General features: G+C 37.3%; 5 protein-coding genes across 6 annotated transcripts; 2 read left to right on the forward strand and 3 right to left on the reverse strand.

Moving 5' to 3' along the window:
* Positions 1 to 1,312: 1,312 nt before the first annotated feature.
* LOC106372408 (FCS-Like Zinc finger 10) lies at positions 1,313 to 3,643 on the forward strand. The gene is made up of 3 exons (XM_022693611.2): positions 1,313 to 1,537; positions 1,883 to 2,560; positions 2,706 to 3,643. Exons 2-3 carry the CDS (start codon positions 1,890 to 1,892, stop codon positions 2,863 to 2,865), a joined length of 831 nt encoding a protein of 276 aa, XP_022549332.2. The 5' UTR covers positions 1,313 to 1,537; positions 1,883 to 1,889; the 3' UTR covers positions 2,866 to 3,643.
* Positions 3,401 to 5,622, reverse strand: LOC106372407 (psbP domain-containing protein 5, chloroplastic-like). 2 transcript variants are annotated; one of them, XM_013812612.3, is made up of 11 exons: positions 5,483 to 5,622; positions 5,211 to 5,401; positions 4,898 to 5,009; positions 4,725 to 4,774; positions 4,539 to 4,606; positions 4,351 to 4,449; positions 4,200 to 4,259; positions 4,065 to 4,124; positions 3,917 to 3,971; positions 3,789 to 3,838; positions 3,401 to 3,707 (listed from the first exon to the last, which is right to left on the reverse strand). In XM_013812612.3, the coding sequence occupies exons 1-11, from the start codon at positions 5,530 to 5,532 to the stop codon at positions 3,609 to 3,611; spliced, it is 894 nt and encodes a 297-aa protein (XP_013668066.2). In that variant the 5' UTR covers positions 5,533 to 5,622; the 3' UTR covers positions 3,401 to 3,608. The 2 variants fall into 2 exon arrangements, with proteins under 2 accessions (XP_013668066.2, XP_013668068.2); XM_013812614.3 differs by having other exon boundaries at positions 5,211 to 5,395; positions 5,483 to 5,595.
* A 1,039-nt stretch (positions 5,623 to 6,661) lies between these two features.
* LOC106372409 (polyadenylate-binding protein-interacting protein 5) lies at positions 6,662 to 7,822 on the forward strand. The gene is made up of 3 exons (XM_013812616.3): positions 6,662 to 6,822; positions 6,905 to 7,281; positions 7,405 to 7,822. Exons 2-3 carry the CDS (start codon positions 6,931 to 6,933, stop codon positions 7,510 to 7,512), a joined length of 459 nt encoding a protein of 152 aa, XP_013668070.2. The 5' UTR covers positions 6,662 to 6,822; positions 6,905 to 6,930; the 3' UTR covers positions 7,513 to 7,822.
* Positions 7,823 to 8,503: 681 nt separating this feature from the next.
* On the reverse strand, positions 8,504 to 12,985 carry LOC106424574. The gene is made up of 5 exons (XM_048742402.1): positions 12,782 to 12,985; positions 10,547 to 12,452; positions 10,130 to 10,250; positions 9,532 to 9,591; positions 8,504 to 9,426 (listed from the first exon to the last, which is right to left on the reverse strand). The coding sequence occupies exons 2-5, from the start codon at positions 12,370 to 12,372 to the stop codon at positions 8,677 to 8,679; spliced, it is 2,757 nt and encodes a 918-aa protein (XP_048598359.1). The 5' UTR covers positions 12,373 to 12,452; positions 12,782 to 12,985; the 3' UTR covers positions 8,504 to 8,676.
* Positions 12,986 to 13,597: 612 nt separating this feature from the next.
* Positions 13,598 to 15,697, reverse strand: LOC106370652. The gene is made up of 3 exons (XM_013810649.3): positions 15,546 to 15,697; positions 14,601 to 15,098; positions 13,598 to 14,308 (listed from the first exon to the last, which is right to left on the reverse strand). The coding sequence occupies exons 1-3, from the start codon at positions 15,619 to 15,621 to the stop codon at positions 13,782 to 13,784; spliced, it is 1,101 nt and encodes a 366-aa protein (XP_013666103.2). The 5' UTR covers positions 15,622 to 15,697; the 3' UTR covers positions 13,598 to 13,781.
* Positions 15,698 to 17,347: the final 1,650 nt, after the last annotated feature.

Below are 17,347 nucleotides of genomic sequence, written 5' to 3' on the forward strand. Positions count from 1 at the left end.
TGCTCTGAAGGGATTCTTTTTAGTTGTATTTAAAACCAACTGTAAATTTCACCATTTCTTGTAGATTCTGACACCATAATAATTATATAATGTCGACATAACTGGGACTTAAGAGAGAGAGAAATAAAAATGACATTAAACGCAAACAAAAATAACCACCACTATAATTATATTTTAACCAGTGAAAAATAGACATGGGAAAAAACATAATTTATATAAAATATTACTATCCATAAAAAGAAAACGAACAAAGAGCATACATCATACCATTAAAAATATACTATAACTTTTTGTTTGGTCGAAATAAAAATATAGTATAACTTTATATGTTAAACAGGCCTATGAAACTTATTTTTTTCAACCTATGAAATTTAATTAACTTGCACTATTTCAAAGATTCATGTATGCAGATAAAAGTGCCTTACAGGCTAAGTATGTAGGAGAATATTGAAGTTTGGAAGGGATAATATTTAGTTAAGGAAATTAACTTACACTTGCTCTATTTGTTACTTCTCAAAATTATTATTTCTTAGAAACCTTGTAAAGTTACCTTAGTTTGAAAACTTTATTAATATTTTAATAATAATCTTAACTATTAATTTTGAAAATTAAAAAATTAAGAGGCGAGCTTTAATCCTACATAGTGACTTTTTTTAATTTTTTTAATTTTAAATATTATTTTAATTTATTATTTCAACACTGCATATTCTATATAAAAACAACTTAACAAAACAATTTTTTTGTCAAATTTGTGATAAACAAGTTTTATTTTTTTTTATAATTATCCGCAAGTTAATATTTTAACTAATTTTTTTATTTTTCAAATAAGTCAAAGCATAAATAATATAAGTTTTGTAGATCGTTAATTTTTTTCAAAAGAGTTTAAATAACTAAATGGTTATAATAATTGTTACATATGTAAAAATAATTAATAAATACTTAAGACATTATGTGAGAAAATATAAAACTTTAAATCAATTTATTATTTACCTAAGCTCTTATAAACAACATATTGAACACTTTACTAATAATCTCTTTCTTTTTCTTACATGCAAAGAGTAGAAAAAAGAACAGGCAAAGCCAAATAAAATAGGCTAAAAGTAAGACAGCCAAATCTGCCAAACCAAAGAATTTCGACAGAGATGTGCTATCATTTTTATTCTGTCACTTCAGCCACTTTTTCCGCCGATTTAATATAAAAAAACACTATTTACATTAATTAAATACTATTTACATTAATTAAATATGATAAGAAAGGTAACTATTTTTTTTGTTGCCAATTTCTTTTATGAGCTACATAGACCCTACATAACTTGCATTTGTGAGAGAACTTAACTTAAAACGTGAGTTCAAGAGAGAGAGAGAGAATCTGAGAAGCTCACTGCTTCGCTGATTTTGAGGAAAGAGAAAGTGAGAGAGAAGAGTACCTCACAAGACTTTGCACAGATATTAGACGAAGACTCCGCATTGTCTTTCTTCTTCAGACACAACACATCCTTGTCAATAGAGTTGAAAGTCCTGATAAAAAAAAACCCAGGTGCCTTTCTTCTTGCTTTTATAGTTTCTTCTCCAGATAGGTGCAATAGAGCTCAAAGTTCTTTCCTTTCTGTGTGTTTTAATATAATCTGTTTGATTTATTCTTTGTTCGATGATCCTTATCCTTTGTTTTGAATGTTCCTTCTCATCTGGGTTCTGTTTCATAAAGTTTGCTTATTGAAAAATCAAAACTTTTTTTAATGTTCAAAAAAAAGATCAAAGCTTTTTGCTTTTTTCCGACATTGTAACCAAACTCTTGTCAAATTGAACCTGTCATTTATCGATTAGTCTCATTGTCCGATCATCATCTGACCCAACACTAACCTCTTGTTTTTTTCCGACACAGATCAATCATGTCTCAACAACCAAACTCCAAGTCCCTCTCAGATTACGAAACAGCTTGGAGCCCAACATCTCCTTTGGAGTTCAGATTGTTTCTAGGGAACCCCTTTGGTGGGTCTTCTTCTCTGAGGTCGATCCCGAGAATGCATCAAAGGAGCTGGGATTCTGGGAAAGTAGGCTTGAGGATTGTGGATTCTCTCGATGATCATCGCACTGATTCCTCGAGGATTCTTCTTCCATCACCTGATAGTAAAAACATGATCTTTGGGTCCTTGATGATGAACCCCTTTACCAAATCTCCTATGCTCAAGGATGATAAGCCTAATGTTGATGGCTCTTGCTCTGGTGCTGTCAACAACAATGATGCTTGTCAACAAGGATCGGTTAGTGAGCCTATTGAGAGTGAAGTTGAGATCTCAGAGGAGGACTATACTTGTGTTATATCACATGGTCCTGAACCCAAAACCACTCATATATACGGGAGTCAGGTTCTGGAGTCGGTAGAGAACGATGGGATGACGAAGAAAGGTTGTTGTGAAGACGAGAAAGAGAGCATTTTTGTTATTGCTCCTCTTGACTTGACAACGATTGCTGATGAGTTACTACCTCCCAGTGACTTCTTGAGGTTCTGCTCCTTCTGTAGTAAGAAGTTGGGTATGGGGAAAGATATATACATGTACAGGTACTCTCTTCTTCTCTTTCACTTAGACATTGGAAGTTAGGTTCTTTACAGTACTTTGTTATCTAGAAATGCAAAATGCTCTTTATAGTGTAGCTAAATAGCAAAATGTGTTGTTTAATTTTGGTGTCTTGGTTTTTGTTTTCAGAGGATACAAAGCGTTTTGCAGTAGCGAGTGCCGTTCAGAGGTGATTCTTCTGGATGAGGAAAGGGAGGAGGAAGAAGATGAAGAAGCTAAGTCTGACTCATCTTCAGACAAGGACCTCTCCAAGAAGAAGAGCAGCGGTGTGATCTTCACCGTTGGCTGAGGTCTAATGCACCCACCATTTCCATGATTGGTTTTGAGTCCATGAAAAAAGGAGGGAAGGTAGAAGAAGCTTGAGCTTGATCATCTGTTTAGAAAAAAAAAAAAGAGCTGCTGGTTTCTCTAAATCAAAGCGGCCATGGATGATCATGTTTTTGTATATTGCTTGTGCTTCTACTACTACCTGACAAAAACATTATATGGTCTCATCTTTCATGGTTTTGGTGGGTGTTTAATGTTTATTGTTATGGATATTTTATAAGTATATGGTTCTCTTATTCAGAGATGACAATCTTAAATTATATATATAAGAAGAGGGTAAAATAAGCCGGTTTTTGTGGCTCCCCCCTTCAGTTATCTCTTGATGTTATACCCAGAGACAAGAGTCAGTGGTCAGTGTATTTAGCAAGTCACATGGAAAGATGAACTATATGAAGAAAGTTTCTCTGTTTTTTTGTGTATATTATATAATTATATCTCTGATTTGTTTTGAGTATATTCCTAGTTCCAAGAGCACATGCATGAAAACTCAAGGCAAGTCATGCAACATTGCAAATATACATCTCTCAATACATTGGGCAGTAAACAAGTTCTTCAAAGTTGGGCTCTTTTAATACAACTTCGATAACTGAGAGTGAGAGAGCTATCAAGATTCTGAACCTCTCCTATCAAATTTAACTACAGTTTCAAAAAAAAAGAAGAAGCAATTTTTGATGAAGAAAAGCTGAAGTACAGGAGATGGAAGTATCACCAAAACCTCCAAGGATCCTTGTATGGAGGAACATAACTATCAGTAGGAGGAAGAAGCCTAAAGGACTCGACTGCTCTTTCTAACACCGGTCCCATCTGCATTTTATACAAACATTCAGATATCTTCACGCTTAAACACAACAGAATAACGGAAAGTAGACGTTAGAGGTTTGGTACCATGTCCCATTGCTTGCCAAGGGTTGAGGCATTTATGGTGTATAAGTACCCTGCAAAGTGTGAGATTCAGGAAAATGTCATGAGCTTATATTAGCGTGTACAGTCTCTCACGAAAAGTTTTGTTTTACCATCCCGTTCAGCAGTTGAAGAAATGTAGTGTCTGTACATCTTTGATGCTTCAGCCTGCCCAAATAACATAACAGTCAGAACATCACTTCAACCCCATTATGTCTTTAAACAAGAAGTATCTACTCAGAAATAGAGAGAGAGGGTTACGATTTTGGTTGGTGATTTGCGGACAAGGTACTCGTAGTACCAGTAAGGCTCCCCATCAATCTGCACATATAAAGCATATGAGGCTCATGCGTTTTATAGCTCCTTTTTAGCTTTGTTATAGAAGATGATACTTACATCAGTAGAATGTGCATCAAGAACAGAGCTCTCTTCTAGACGCTGACTTGAAGTGACACGCTGCAGGAAAGTATACACACATACTCATTAGATTAAAAGTTTGAGAAATAAGAAAATATTGTTATGGTGATGTGTTAGAAGTGGGTTTTACCAGTGCAGATTTATCAGAGAGAACAGAGTCAGCAACGTCTTTGGCAGTCCATGTTTTCTTGTCTTTTGATGTTAGGAAGGTTGAGTTTGGGGGACCTATCTGGATCAAAGAACCGTAAAAGACATCAGGGTAGATAGAGAAGAAAGAGAAGAAGTCTTCTGGAAAGTGGGAAAACACCATAAACTAACCGAAACAGAAATCACTAGGTTGTCGATGAGGTCAAGTCGTTCGGAAACAATCCGTAGACGCGCATCAGCTGAACCATTTGAAACAGATTCAGTCTCAAAACTTTATGCATATAACGTAACTAGAATGGTGGTTACACAGGAAAGGATATGGAGAAAAGCATCAATAAATCAAAGGAAAACACTTACGAGAGAGTGGTGCAGCTGAAGAGTAACGTTCAGGCTTTCTTGATTCAACCCTGCATAATAATCAATGTTAAGTGTGAGACATAACTTGAATTAGGCAGTGAAAGCTTCAAGAAAACCTTGAGCATTACTTGATCAAATGATTCAGTTTATTTTCATGATATACATAAGAATACCATTTGAAGACAAGCTTCTCGGATGGAAGCTCGAGTGGGTAAGCATAAGAATAAGCATTGATTTCATCCACCATGGAACCCATTTTCCCTGCTTCTTCTGCAGCAAGAGTGACTGCAAATAACAGAAACCCAAACGTTATAGCATTCCACAAGATATTTAACATAAGTAATAGCCTAAACACCATAAGAGGTTCTCAAATTACTTCCCTGAACCATTCCCTATTCAACTAACAACTCACTAACAAAACTCTTAGGTAAAAGTAAAAAAATATCAACCCAAGTTTGATAAGATAGTAAAACATAAAAACTTTACCAGGAGAAGAAGACAGTGGCAAGAGCGTAGACAAGGAAGAAGAGAGACCAATCAACACTAAATCCCTACGAGAAATCCCCTCTTTAATGGAAACTGATCTCGTAGAAACACGAGAAGGAGAAATCTTCAGCTCCTTTGTTGGTTCTCCTCCATGATGGTACTTGCTCGAAATGTTGTTGCTCCTCCTGCACCTGAAGAATTGAAAATCACCCAAAAGCTTTCGACCAAGAAGAAGAAGAAGAACCAATGTGGTGAAGATAAATGAATTTTACCTGAAAAGACGATAGCTTGGAGAGGAGAAAGATGGAGAGAGAAGAGCCATGGATATGGAGCTTTACCTTCTTCTTCCTCTAAGCTCATCTATCCACTCTTTGTTTCGATATCATTTCCACATAACCAGACACTAAACCGAAATTTACGATTTTAATTTCCGGTTTGTAAGTCAGTATTAACCGAAAGAGATGACACGTCAGATTCGGCTCTTATCCGGGCCAAGGATAGTGATAATCGTGTGTCCATTCAGAGCCTGGGTACGCATAATACGTGTCTTGACCTCGTCAACGCTAGTTTTTTTTTTTAATTTCTCTCGTAAGCTAGTAATTCTTGGGTTTACCCCCTAGGGTGAACCTCTAGGTTCACCAACCAATAGTGTTTGAATATTTGATATTTGATATCTTTTAAAAAAGGAAACAACATTGAATTTCCAAATAAGATTATCTTTTTAAAATAAAACAATAAAAATACATAAAAATAGTTACAAAAAATAAATAAATAAATATTTTTAAGTCTTCAGCAAAATACTAAACCCTATACCCTAAATCTTAAACCCTAAACCTTAAATTTTGGATAAACTCTAAACGTTTGAAAATCTTAAACCCTAAATCATACATTAAAAACTAAATTTTAATAACACTAAACCCTAAATCCTAATCACTAAACCCTAAACCCTTGGATAAACCCTGAACCCTTGGATAAATCATAAACTGTAAATCAAAAATATTTAAAATTAAACTCTAGAGTTTATGATTTATCCAAGGGTTCAGAGTTTACCCAAGGGTTTAGGGTTTAGTGATTAGGATTTAGGGTTTAGTGTTATTAAAATTTAGTTTTTAATGTATGATTTAGGGTTTAAGATTTTTAAACGTTTAGAGTTTATCCAAAGTTTAAGGTTTAGGGTTTAGGGTTTAAGATTTAGGGTATAGGGTTTAGTATTTTGCTAAAAACTTAAAAATATTTATTTATTTATTTTTTGTAACTATTTTTATGTATTTTTATTGTTTTATTTTAAAAAGATAATCTTATTTGGAAATTCAATGTTGTTTCCTTTTTTAAAAGATATCAAATATCAAATAATCAAACACTATTGGTTGGTGAACCTAGAGGTTCACCTTAGGGGGTGAACCCAAGAATTACTCCTCATTTTCTCTCCTAATGTTTCGTTTATTCTTCTCCTTTTACTTCGATCGTTGACGAGGTCAAGTGTCCATCCCTCTTCCTTCTCCAATCTTGCATATAATAATCACTCTTCTTCCCATCATTTTTTCAAAAAAAAATATTCCTTTGATTGTCATTTGTTTTTTTTTTCATAACTCGTGACCAGGTTCTCTCTAACGTAAGCATTTTGTATTTTCCGTGTTATTATTTGCTATCTGCTGTTTCTTGTTTGTTAGTGGATACCAATTTGAATATAGCAGTATCTTTCTTACCAAGACAAGGAGCAATGAAGCCAGGATCAGGAGCATTTGCGTTGAATCCCCATGCAACGTCATACGTACCACTCTATAAAAGAGTTGATCATCATCATGACATGGACGGTTTGCTGTTTGCCAACCCCACCACACAAGATTTAAGTTTTGAAGACGTTCAAGTGTCGATGCCCAACATTTCATCTGAAGTCGCGTACAAGCTGATAAGGGATGACGATGATTTCGATATGGAGATGGAGATTGACATGGATATTGAATACCTTCTTGTCACATTCTCTGGTCTCTCTCAAGAGTCTATTACTGATGTTTACCTCGCCAATAGTGGTGATCTTGAAGCAACCATTGAGATGCTCAATCAGCTTGAGGTTAGATTCATTACTCATTTCTCGTATTCATTCACTTGCGACGACATCATAGTTTGTCACATTTGTTTATTTTTTTTTAAATCAAGTTTAGTGTAATGATTCTGATTTCTCTTAATCCTCCAGATATACAGCAATGAAGCTCAAGAAAACCTCCCAGAGACTCTGGATATTGGGGTTATGTGTGAATCAGCTGGCCTTCAACTTCAAAATGCTCAACACAAAAGAAGGTAGCTACTGAGGTCGCTGCATCATCATCATCACCATCGGTTATCCCCAGTGCACCTGTATCGGCCTGATTTGAAGAATCATTGGTTGTGCAGTTTATTTTATTTTATTCTTTGTATGAACAACACACCCATAATAAGTACAGTGACTGGGGGTTAACGTTGTGGTATCAATGAACTTGATGGTAATCTTATAGGGTATATGATATGAGAGTGGCTAAGTGAAATGATATAATGTATAGTTTTTTTTTTTTGTGGAATGCAAATATGAGTGATGTGTTGTTTGGCAAATTAGTTTCCTCTTTTGCACCCCACCCCTCCCCTTTGTTTGCAAACTTCATTTCTTATGAATAATATTGATATGTTTGTTTTTGGTATATTACAACTGGAGAATCCTTAGTTTCTTGAGATTATAGCAAAAGAAATGAATAAAAAGATTGATGTATATTTTCAATAAGAAGAAAATTCACCAAAAAAACGCCAACGGTCTTGGTTTCTTGGATATAAGTATATAATGACATCAGAATATTGGATGGAAGTCATGGAACCGGTTATCTTTTTTGGATTGCGATTGCGGTTCGGTTAATGCCAAAAAGGAAAAATCAGGGACGGGCTTTATCAGTGCTTAAATCATTAACGAAACTTAATGGACTGAACTTAGACTAGTCCGGGCTTAAAACGGGCCTTATCAGCCAATCATAACAATCATATTCTTTCAAATTGTCAATAAACAACCTTTTACATGTGATAGATGTGTTCTTGGTGTAACGTAGCGTAGACTCGGCGTGGGCTTTTCCATTGGGCTCAGTATCATAATTATCCCTCCACATCCAGTGAAGAGATCCTGGACAGGGAAGTCAGAGCACATGTAACGCACAGTCGGGTTGCTCACGCAGCGGATCACTGATTTCATATATGTAATATGCTGAAAAACTCTTCAAACTCAATGTTATGAAAGCAGAGGAGATGTAGTTTTCCTTTTATGAAAAAAGCACAAATGTTTTATGAAGTTTTATTTTCGAAGTTGGGACTACTTCGAGGTTTGTATTCTACGATGTCTACAAAACGAAGGTAATGAAGTTTTCCAAAAAGCTAAGGAGAGAGAGAGATTTAGCAAAAACAATAAAAAAAACACTACAATACAGAGAAACACTATTTATCAACAGAGATTTTAAAATCCTCTGTTTCTTGACCCGTTCTGATCATAGTGTTGCCCTGAGACACCATTTAGATTATCCCACCAACCATCTTGAGGCCTGCTTTGATCCTGAAGAACCATCTCGGATCTGAAGCCAGGAGGAGGAGGTGGGGGTGGTGGAAGCTGGTGGTTAGGGACATTTGGCTGCCATTCGGGTATGTCGTCATCATCATTGTCATTATAGCTGCCTGCAGAGTTTCCATACATGTGGATGAGCTTTCTTACTTGATCCAAAGACTTTGATTGAGCCGGTAATGGCTGATGAGAAGAAACTGGCACGACCGAGGAACTGAAGTTAAATTCCGGTAAATCATCATCATCCCTCGAAGCTACAGGACCAAACCCAGGCGGTGCATCATCATCATCATCTTCTTCCACAGCCTTGCCTCCATAACCATGATGATTGTTCCCCATTGATGCAACAACAAGAGGTTTCTCTGTGACATTCCCTCTCTGCTTCTTGTTTTCAGACAAAACAGAGGCTCTGGAGACAGAAGAAGAGTAAGAATGCTGACGTTTCAAACTGGGCTTAACGGGTCGTCTCCACACAACAACACCAAGCAGCCCACTATCCAAAGTTTTGGCTTCATCGAGCTGGTCTTTAGAGATGACTTTTGTCAGCAGATCTAGAGTCTCGCCACGTGTTGGGCAAAGGTAAAGCTCCACGCCTGAGGCTGGCTCTGCGTAGCCAACTCTTTTATCAGCAACGTAGGAATCAACAACCTTAAAACCAAAAGAAAGAAAAAAGTTTTAGACCGTTGTTTCTATTCTCAAATACGTTTGTATGAAACTACAAGTTATATTAAAATAATGATTTGATTTCTTTACCTCAAAAAGGCTGCCACGCTGGCTCTTAGAAATGCCGTCTTTACAAGCCAAGTACATTACCTGCAATGCAAAAAAAAAAAAGATACCCATGAATACATGACAAAGGAAGATCTAACTTTAGAGTTTTCTTTTTGATGTATATATGACTGTGAGGTGGGCAAAAAAAACAAAGTTCATCTGGAAAGTTTTTTGACTATGTGTTTATGTGGAAGGGCTCGAAAGATTATTTGTAAGATTTCCTGATTATTCTATACAATCTCCCACGCAGACACATTAACTCAGATAGAGACACAACAAGAGAGGATCTTGCATCCAAGTTTTTCTGGATGAAATTATACAACATATGACCCAATCAATATCGTTGATTCTCTGCTAAAAACGTGTCGCATTCCTGTGAAATGAACAGTGTGATTGTAATCTCTTTGCTTTCTGGTTTCCATGAAGAGAAGACAGAAGAGTTTTGAGATAAGACAGGAGTATGAGGGTTAAGCACTCTATATATAACAAGCAAAAGGGCTATTACTTCTATTGTTGTTTGAAGCAAGAGATTATAGAGTGTAATGCTACTACAGTGATAACAAAAGGTAGCTTTGTATACCATTAGGGTACGGGATCGAGACTTGGGAAGCTCATGAATAAACTTCCCAAACCCACTCAGCCTAACTCTACCCTTAACTTCCAACATTGCCGGCCACTCGCTCGTGTCTGCTTTCTCACCACTGCCAAAGAAAAACCCAGTCAGAGAATGCTTACTTTCTCACTTCAATTATTTTGGTTAAACCAAATATCAGCAGAACTCAAAGATAGCATATCGTTTGACTGCACTAAAGATTCAAGTCTGAGGATACTCTTAATACAATACGGAACCAACAATAATATTCAAGGTGGGTGTGCACAAGTTCAAGAATAGAAACTGATTCTCAATGTTCAAGGGAATATAATATATACTATCAGCATAAAGAATAAGAAAACAGTATCAAAGAAATAAATTATAGTTTACGTGATAAGAACTAACCTTCTGAAAATTCCAGTGACAGGGACTACAGAAGACATACTCAGTTGCAGTAATCCATGCCATACTTTTTCTCCCTTGACATCAACAGGTGAAAGCGTTTTCTCAAGTCCAGAGACATCATCATCAAGTTTGATACTTGCATCAGATTTTGGAGAAACTTCATCAATCTTCTCGGGGCTCGGTTTAGGAGAATCTTTGTCACTTGGTTCCTTCGGAGATCCTTTAGGAGATTTTGAGTGTGGCCTAACTTCGGAATCACTTTTCTCTGACGCAGACACTTGCATTTCAGAATTACCATGCGGACTTTCAAATGGAGGCTCAGAGTCCAGGGATTCCATGAATTCATCAAGCGATACAATTGGTGGAAGAAACTCAACGTCCTTCAACTCATCATCCATCGCCAAACCTTGCATGGGATCGATCTCTTCAGTTGAAGGAGGAGTATCATGTGATGCTGTTTGATCAGTTTTTGCTGTCTTATCATTGAGAGTGGTTTCGGCAGAATGAGTTTTGGCTTTGGGTCGATGTTTCCTACTTGACGAGATGCCAGCAGAGACATCAACCATGCCACTGTCAACGTGATCAATTTCAACCTGGAACTCACCCTTATGAGTTTTCCTCACCAGACTTCTGACATCAATATCTGTATCCCGCAGGACAACCATCTCTGCCATCTTTTCCGCTTTGGCTTGTCGCCACTCAGAAAGCTCCTTGGAAGCCAGTTCTTCGGCTGTCATTGAACACAACCTCTCAGCAGAGATATCTCCAGACATAACTCTTTCCCTTAGCTCAGGATTGTTCTTATCTTTCAAATTGAATAAGAGGGACCTTCCCTTCTCTCTGTACTTTTTGTTCACACCTCCAAATAGTTTAAACAATTCCATTTCAATTTTAGAAGCCAAAAGTTCTGGATCCTGAAACGACTTTTCAACATCGGTTCCAAAACCATCTGTCTCGCCAAGATCTGAAACATTGTCCAGAACCCATGAGAGTTCATTACCCTGTAAAAGGTCATCGTTCGAAAAAATAATATCTGTAAAAGGAACTTCATCTCGAGGGAAAACCTCGTCAAATTGAGACTTAAGTCCATCAGACTGATTAACATCTTCCATCCTGATGTCGACGGGAATCTCACCGTCCTTCGGCACAGATCTTTCTACATCGGTGGGAAACTCTGATATGGTTCCTTCGCCCATAGGCACACTGAAGCTAGCAGTTGAGGCAGGTTGAAAACTTTGACTACTCTCCGGATTCACCGCAGGAGTTTCTCCACTCTTTACATTTTCTTCCCCTTTCGGAAATTCATCATGTTGCTGAACCAAGGCCAACGCAGCCGCTAATGACTCCCTCATTTTAGACCTCACAGTCTCATTTACATCATGCATCGGTTTCACTGACCCTCGAGGTGGGATCTGCAGTTTCTTGTTTACAACATGGTTCCCAGGTTTCTGGGGAGCAGAGTTCATAACCGACACGCTATTGCCATGCATGAGCGAGTTCAGATGGCTCACAGGTTTCTGGGGAGCAGAGTTCATAACCGACACGTTATTGCTATGCATGAGCGAATTCAGATGGTTCCCAGGTTTCTGGAGAGCAGAGTCCATCATCGTCACGTTCTTGCCGTGCATGAGCGAATTAAGGGTCTTTTGAGAAAGCGCGTTGGTGGGAATATGCAGAATCCCATTGCTTGCTGAGGTCAATGGCTGTAACCACGGTCGACACTGCTTGTTCGGCGCCTCCGATGCAGCACCGCTTAAAGCGGTTTCAGGAGGCGAGCTTCGCTTCCCAGCTAGCTGCATGGACCTGCCTAACTCCGCCATTTCCATCAAAGTTTGATTCTTTATAAGTTTCTTGATCCGCAAAGAGAGCTACAGAGTGGAGATGACTTTACCATTCACCTCAACAGCTGGGGGAGGTTACAAACAACAAAAGGAAGAGTCAATTTCAATATAACAACCAATATTACTCAATGAAATCAGCTGAATCTGATAATCATATGACAAAATCGTAATCGAAAGAGGAGAAAAAAAAATTGAAAATTCGCCCTAGGCAATAAGCTAATACAGAAGATCGATTCGATTGATTCAAAAGCATGCAACATCTGATTCTAATCCAAAAATCAGGATCGCAGCGATATGTAGCTAAACAAAGATCACTGGCCCCCCTAAAAGGTTTCGATTCTAAACAAAATCCATTAACCTCGAAATCAATCGATCTCACATAGATTTGATTTACCTGAATAGGAAAAGTTAGCGGCTCGGATCAACAGGGAGCTTGTAGATGATGAAGAGATTCGGCGGTTGGGAAGAGATAAGAATGAAACCCTAATGAACAAATCCGGATGAGGATGATTATCGGCTTCTTCTTCTTCTTCTTCTTCTTCTTCTTTTACTTGGTGATAAAACTGTGTGCTCCTCCTCGCTCGATGTGGATCACACGGGGGACTATATATTGGGATATTGGGCTTAAGAATAAGGCCCATATTAAATTTGTGAAAAAGGCCTTTAGATTTTACTACCTCTCTCACTCAGGTTGTTTTAGTTTCTCCAAACCAGGGACAAGCATCAGAATATTTGTGGCCTTAAATATCTTTTTGTAAAAGCATATAAAAATTCTGTTATTCTAATATAATTAACTATAGATCTTAAGTTTATTGTTAAACACAAAATATATGTTCTTACTCAAAATAATTACAGCTATGGTTTAAAAAAAAACTAATTACAGCTATTTTTTTTAGCTTTCACAATGTATTTTGCTTCTAGAAAATCGCATGTTAAGGAGAGACGTGAGTTAACTATACCTAAAATAGAAATCCATACAAACACACAGTCCAAATCAATATTATACAAAGATGACATGGATGATTGGTAGTGGCTGATTTTTTAATCCTAGGTGGCATAGTTCAATAGGATAGGCTTGTTATTATTATTCTTATATTTGACTATTTGAATGGTTTGATAGTTACTCAAATAGTACACACAGATTTATATAATATCAAAGTTCCTAAACCACTAAAACATCAAATTATTATCATCATTGATCTGTGTCATATGGGTATCTCTGTATTACACCTTTATTAATCTCGTAAATCCCCAATATATGTAGTAATAAAAAAAGAAGACAACATTTCTTCATCAGTCTTCTCATACAAGAAAATAGATAAGCATGACCTTTCTGTCTTATATAAAAACCCTACACCACAAGACCACAACTACTCTTTCGGTATTAAACCATTTCAGGGTTTACCAACGCTGAGGAGCTTAACATCGTCGATCACAGGACCACACAGCGACGAGAAATCATCACTTCTCATCGCGTAAAACGTGCTGTAAAACATAACCCTAGTGCGGTTAGAAACTGCCACGAACCGCAAAGCAGCACGTTTGAAACCTCCTTTCCCTTTCGACTCATAAGCAACCTTCAAAGTGTCTTTGCCGGCAAACGCCTCGACTATCATCGAGCCTTTGCAAGCATTGTTGGCATCTCCAACCGCAAACGAAAGCACGTAACTCTTCCCGACAATGGTCCTAGCCACCTGAGCGATTGCGCTCTCTTTCCCCGCGACCAGTTCCACGGCTCGACGGCCTTGTGGGACCGAGAAGTGTTCCACGTCAACGTATTTGACGGCCTTGAGGGATTCTATAATCCATGCTGGTAAAGGAGAGTGGTCATCTTCTATGAAGGGAGGAATCAGAACACCGGTTGTTGCATTTGGGATTATGTAGGGACCTTCTTCAAATCCTCCGTTTTTCAATATATTCTCTGTTTCATTTCATAGAAAAAATTCATCAGTTCATTAGTTCTCATGTATTTCTTGTCCAACACATGCGATAGACCACATGCATAGACATATAAGTCCACATATCTATATTCTTGACATATAGTTAAATATATATATATATATATTCTTGACATATAGTTGTAATTAAACATGAAAGATCACATGTTAAGAAAAACATGATAGATCACATTTGATGATTTATGAAAAAGACACTGAGAATAATAACAATAGATATAACGTGACCATATAATAATAAATAAAACACGAACTTACTATTGGTAGGTCTAGGAGGGTATAGAGCCTTGATTGCTACACCATCAATGAGTGGACCACAAGCAGGATGTTCTTCCTCGCCAGGATTATGAATCACGATCTCAGCCACATCACTCTGGGCCTGAAACGCCCAAGCGTATAGGTCCCACCCGTTGCTACTGTACAGCGTCTGAATAGGAATAACGCCCGAGTCAGGTGCAACGGATATGTTGAGCCGTTCGTCTTGAGCACAAGTCCTTGCGGCACTGAAAGTGAGAGAGTAGTACATTCCTTTTGTCACATTAACTCTTTGTTTGATCGATGCCTCGTTGCCTAGCCGGACTGCGAACTTTCCGGCGGGGACTACGAGGAGCATGTCTCCTTGTTTTTGACCGGACTTGATGTATTCTATGAAGCCAGAGAGCTCCCAGTTTGGAATCGCGTTCTTGTTTATCACTCCTGTTCCTTTCAGGTCCGATGGTTTTGGTCCTCGCTCGAATCCGCCGTTTGGTAACATACCTGCGATTTAAAATGACATAATTATCCTCACTTTCAATGAATTTATTACATTTCTTTGGCTTTACTTGTTTTTTTCTTAGAAAACAACTTAATTTTGGTCAAATAAAAACACTATTACATGCAGTTATTATTATTATTTTTTTGGTCAAATTACCTGCAGTTATTATATCCACAAAAATAAACAAAACTGGGATATGCTTTGAAAACGGCAAAGAAATAGATTTTGTAATTGGACCCACTTTATGTACTTGATTTAATATGACCGGAGTCTGTGTGTCAGAAATGGGCAAAAAGGTAAAAGAAACTAAACCGACTTACAAAATTAAAATGTGACAGAGACCTTGCAGAAAGTTAACAAGATCCTTTTCATTGACGCAAACACAGCTAAGCTTTAAAAAAAAACAGATCACTCTATATCAAAGGAAGAAACCAGTAACTAATGATTACCGTCGCGGAAGCAGAAGACGGAGGTGGCGGTGGAGATGAGAAGAACGAAGAGAAACGCGACGCTGCCTCCTTTCATCGTGAACGACCAAAGTAGAAAGACTAGGGAAAAGTAGATGGATGATTTTGATAAAATTATGGGAGATCATGAGAGGAGCTACAATTGCTTATATAGATTTTCAACTTTGAAAATACCACTAGGTTTTACTATAATTTACGGGTTTATGCCACTGATGTGGTTTGCGTATCCACATGGGGCCGTGATTCACTCTTTTGGGATTTTGTCGATATTGCATAAGAGAAGATCAAAGAGGGTTCATGTATGTCTGCTGTCAGATTATTATCATTCCTAAAAATAAAAAAATTGTTCATGCTAAGCATAGCATTAAGCGATTACGAATGTTACGAGTAAAGGCATGTGAGTGTGGACCGAGTCTTCTGCTTCTTTCCCGTGGCGGTTAACGTCCACTTGAGCTGACGTCAAACTTCTCAGGCAGTGACGGATGAAAATACTGTTTTCCATCCATATTTACGGCGGCTTAAACGGCCCACGTGACCTTCCCATGACATTCCAAACCCACCCCGTCATGCTAAATTTCTGAATCACGTGCTAACAACATGCATTTAGCCACGACACTCTCTTAACAAAGAGGAACTTCAAAATGTTAAATCACGTATGACAACATGAGTCTTGTTTTTTTTTTTTTTCAAAAAAAAATACATGAGCTACGATTTTAAAATTAATATTGTCAATTTACATTGAAAAAACAAGAATTTATGTAAGTCGGATCTAAATTTACTCCATAATAGACTAGCTAGTCCATAGACAAGCTGACCGGCCGGCCAATACATAAAATGAAACAATGATAAACGACTCAGTTGAATATACACAGAAAATTTCAGACACTCATCGCTTGTGTAAAAGTTGAAATCGTTACACGTTGAAATAGTATGAAAATGTGTTACTGTTAGAAGATTGAGTCTGTATGATTATCCATTGCATCATCTAAGGAACTATCGCAATCATGTGTCTTGAAAAACTCTCTTAGTATCTAAGAGAAATTAAAAACAAATTATTTGGTATCAAATTATTAACAATATTAGTTGGGAACTTATTTAGGACACACACCACATGGGAAGGTTTTCACTATCTTCATTTCGTAACTATCCTTTTTGGAAACTTATCTGATCCCTTAAACTGCAAAGTCAATAAAAAAGCGAAAAGGCTTGGACTTAGAACTTGCGCTCGTAGAATTATCCAAAGAAGATCAAAGCGGCCTCTTTTTCTCATCAAACTAAGCAAATAAGTCAACAATACCTTGGCAGAGCTAAAGAAAGCAACATAGAAGTTCAGACAAGACACGGTTGTAATCAGGCTGTAAATTAATTAGGATCGGTTCTAAGATTTATAAGGCTTGAAACAATTATAAATAAGAGTTAAATACATTTTTTTTGGAAACAAAATGCTTAATAAATATTTTTTCTTAATTAGTTTAAGGCCAAATGATTATACTTATTAAAATTGAAAGGCAGAGACGAATATTTCATCTTGATATATCTAGAATTGATAGCTATAGCTCATTTGGTATATATGGAAAGCACGAAATGAAAAACTCTATAATGGTCGAGACTTCTCACCAGTGGATACAACAGATCTATCTAGCATTAAAGGAGTGTAATGCCTGGTTCCTGGACAATGAGGAGACCGATCCAGGCGATAGTGTCACAGAATTCATACCAAGGAACCTCCCCAGACCTACCTATATTTACTTGCAGAGTAGATGGATCATGGAACAGTGAAGGAA

Source organism: Brassica napus, chromosome A10, assembly GCF_020379485.1.
Source record: "Brassica napus cultivar Da-Ae chromosome A10, Da-Ae, whole genome shotgun sequence".
NCBI classification, from domain to species: Eukaryota; Viridiplantae; Streptophyta; class Magnoliopsida; order Brassicales; family Brassicaceae; genus Brassica; species Brassica napus.

Excerpts from the sequence above, each read along its gene's own strand:
- LOC106372408 (XM_022693611.2), top strand. The coding sequence starts at position 1,890 with ATGTCTCAACAACCAAACTCCAAGTCCCTCTCAGATTACGAAACAGCT. Across the intron at positions 2,561-2,705 it reads AAAGATATATACATGTACAG|AGGATACAAAGCGTTTTGCA; the intron begins GTACTCTCTTCT and ends TTTTGTTTTCAG.
- LOC106372407 (XM_013812612.3), bottom strand. The coding sequence starts at position 5,532 with ATGGCTCTTCTCTCTCCATCTTTCTCCTCTCCAAGCTATCGTCTTTTC. Across the intron at positions 3,972-4,064 it reads GCAAATCACCAACCAAAATC|GCTGAAGCATCAAAGATGTA; the intron begins GTAACCCTCTCT and ends TTATTTGGGCAG. Across the intron at positions 3,839-3,916 it reads TTCAACTGCTGAACGGGATG|GGTACTTATACACCATAAAT; the intron begins GTAAAACAAAAC and ends CACACTTTGCAG.
- LOC106372409 (XM_013812616.3), top strand. The coding sequence starts at position 6,931 with ATGAAGCCAGGATCAGGAGCATTTGCGTTGAATCCCCATGCAACGTCA. Across the intron at positions 7,282-7,404 it reads AGATGCTCAATCAGCTTGAG|ATATACAGCAATGAAGCTCA; the intron begins GTTAGATTCATT and ends TTAATCCTCCAG.
- LOC106424574 (XM_048742402.1), bottom strand. The coding sequence starts at position 12,372 with ATGGAAATGGCGGAGTTAGGCAGGTCCATGCAGCTAGCTGGGAAGCGA. Across the intron at positions 9,592-10,129 it reads CTCGATCCCGTACCCTAATG|GTAATGTACTTGGCTTGTAA; the intron begins GTATACAAAGCT and ends TTTGCATTGCAG. Across the intron at positions 9,427-9,531 it reads AGCGTGGCAGCCTTTTTGAG|GTTGTTGATTCCTACGTTGC; the intron begins GTAAAGAAATCA and ends TTTGGTTTTAAG.
- LOC106370652 (XM_013810649.3), bottom strand. The coding sequence starts at position 15,621 with ATGAAAGGAGGCAGCGTCGCGTTTCTCTTCGTTCTTCTCATCTCCACC. Across the intron at positions 15,099-15,545 it reads CGTCTTCTGCTTCCGCGACG|GTATGTTACCAAACGGCGGA; the intron begins GTAATCATTAGT and ends TTTAAATCGCAG. Across the intron at positions 14,309-14,600 it reads CCCTCCTAGACCTACCAATA|AGAATATATTGAAAAACGGA; the intron begins GTAAGTTCGTGT and ends GAAATGAAACAG.